This window comes from Otolemur garnettii, unplaced genomic scaffold (assembly GCF_000181295.1).
Source record: "Otolemur garnettii isolate 467f Iridium unplaced genomic scaffold, OtoGar3 scaffold00003, whole genome shotgun sequence".
Classification (NCBI taxonomy): domain Eukaryota; kingdom Metazoa; phylum Chordata; class Mammalia; order Primates; family Galagidae; genus Otolemur; species Otolemur garnettii.
This window is the reverse complement of record NW_003852398.1, coordinates 41,044,193-41,044,655: the sequence shown is the minus strand read 5'-3', so window position 1 is coordinate 41,044,655 and position 463 is coordinate 41,044,193. Positions and strand designations below refer to the sequence as shown.

At 45.6% G+C, this 463-nt stretch overlaps 1 protein-coding gene across 1 annotated transcript in view; it reads left to right on the top strand.

The window, feature by feature from the left end:
* DDX46 (DEAD-box helicase 46) overlaps positions 1-463 on the top strand; it is a 93,916-nt gene that overhangs the window by 72,555 nt on the left and 20,898 nt on the right. Inside the window, exon 13 of the mRNA XM_023514712.1 lies at positions 333-403. Within this exon, the coding sequence (XP_023370480.1) occupies positions 333-403 (71 nt within the window). The remainder of the gene's footprint in view (positions 1-332; positions 404-463) is intronic.

Genomic DNA, 463 nt, shown 5'->3' with positions numbered 1-463 from the left:
GCCTCCCAAGTAGCTGGGACCACAGGCACCCGCCACAACGCCTGGCTGTTTTTTTGGTTGTGGCCATCGCTGTTTGGCGGCCCAAGTTGGATTCGAACCCGCCCCCTTAGGTGTATGTGGCTGGCGCCTTAGCCACTTGAGCCACAGGCTCCGAGCCTCACTTTGAATTATTAAAGAATTTAGTAGGGCCCTTTTGTGGCCTTTACAATTGTTTAGTAATGGTATCAGTCTCATGAGGATTTATTAAATGGTTCGGATTTCGTTTTACCTGTGACCTAAGCAGGATTTATCTTGTTAGTGTCTACTAATTCTACTTTTTCATCATTCGTTAGGGTTATGCCTATACTTTTATCACAGAAGATCAAGCTCGCTATGCTGGTGACATAATTAAAGCTCTTGAGTTGTCAGGGACCGCGGTGCCTCCTGATCTAGAGAAACTTTGGAGTGATTTCAAAGATCAACA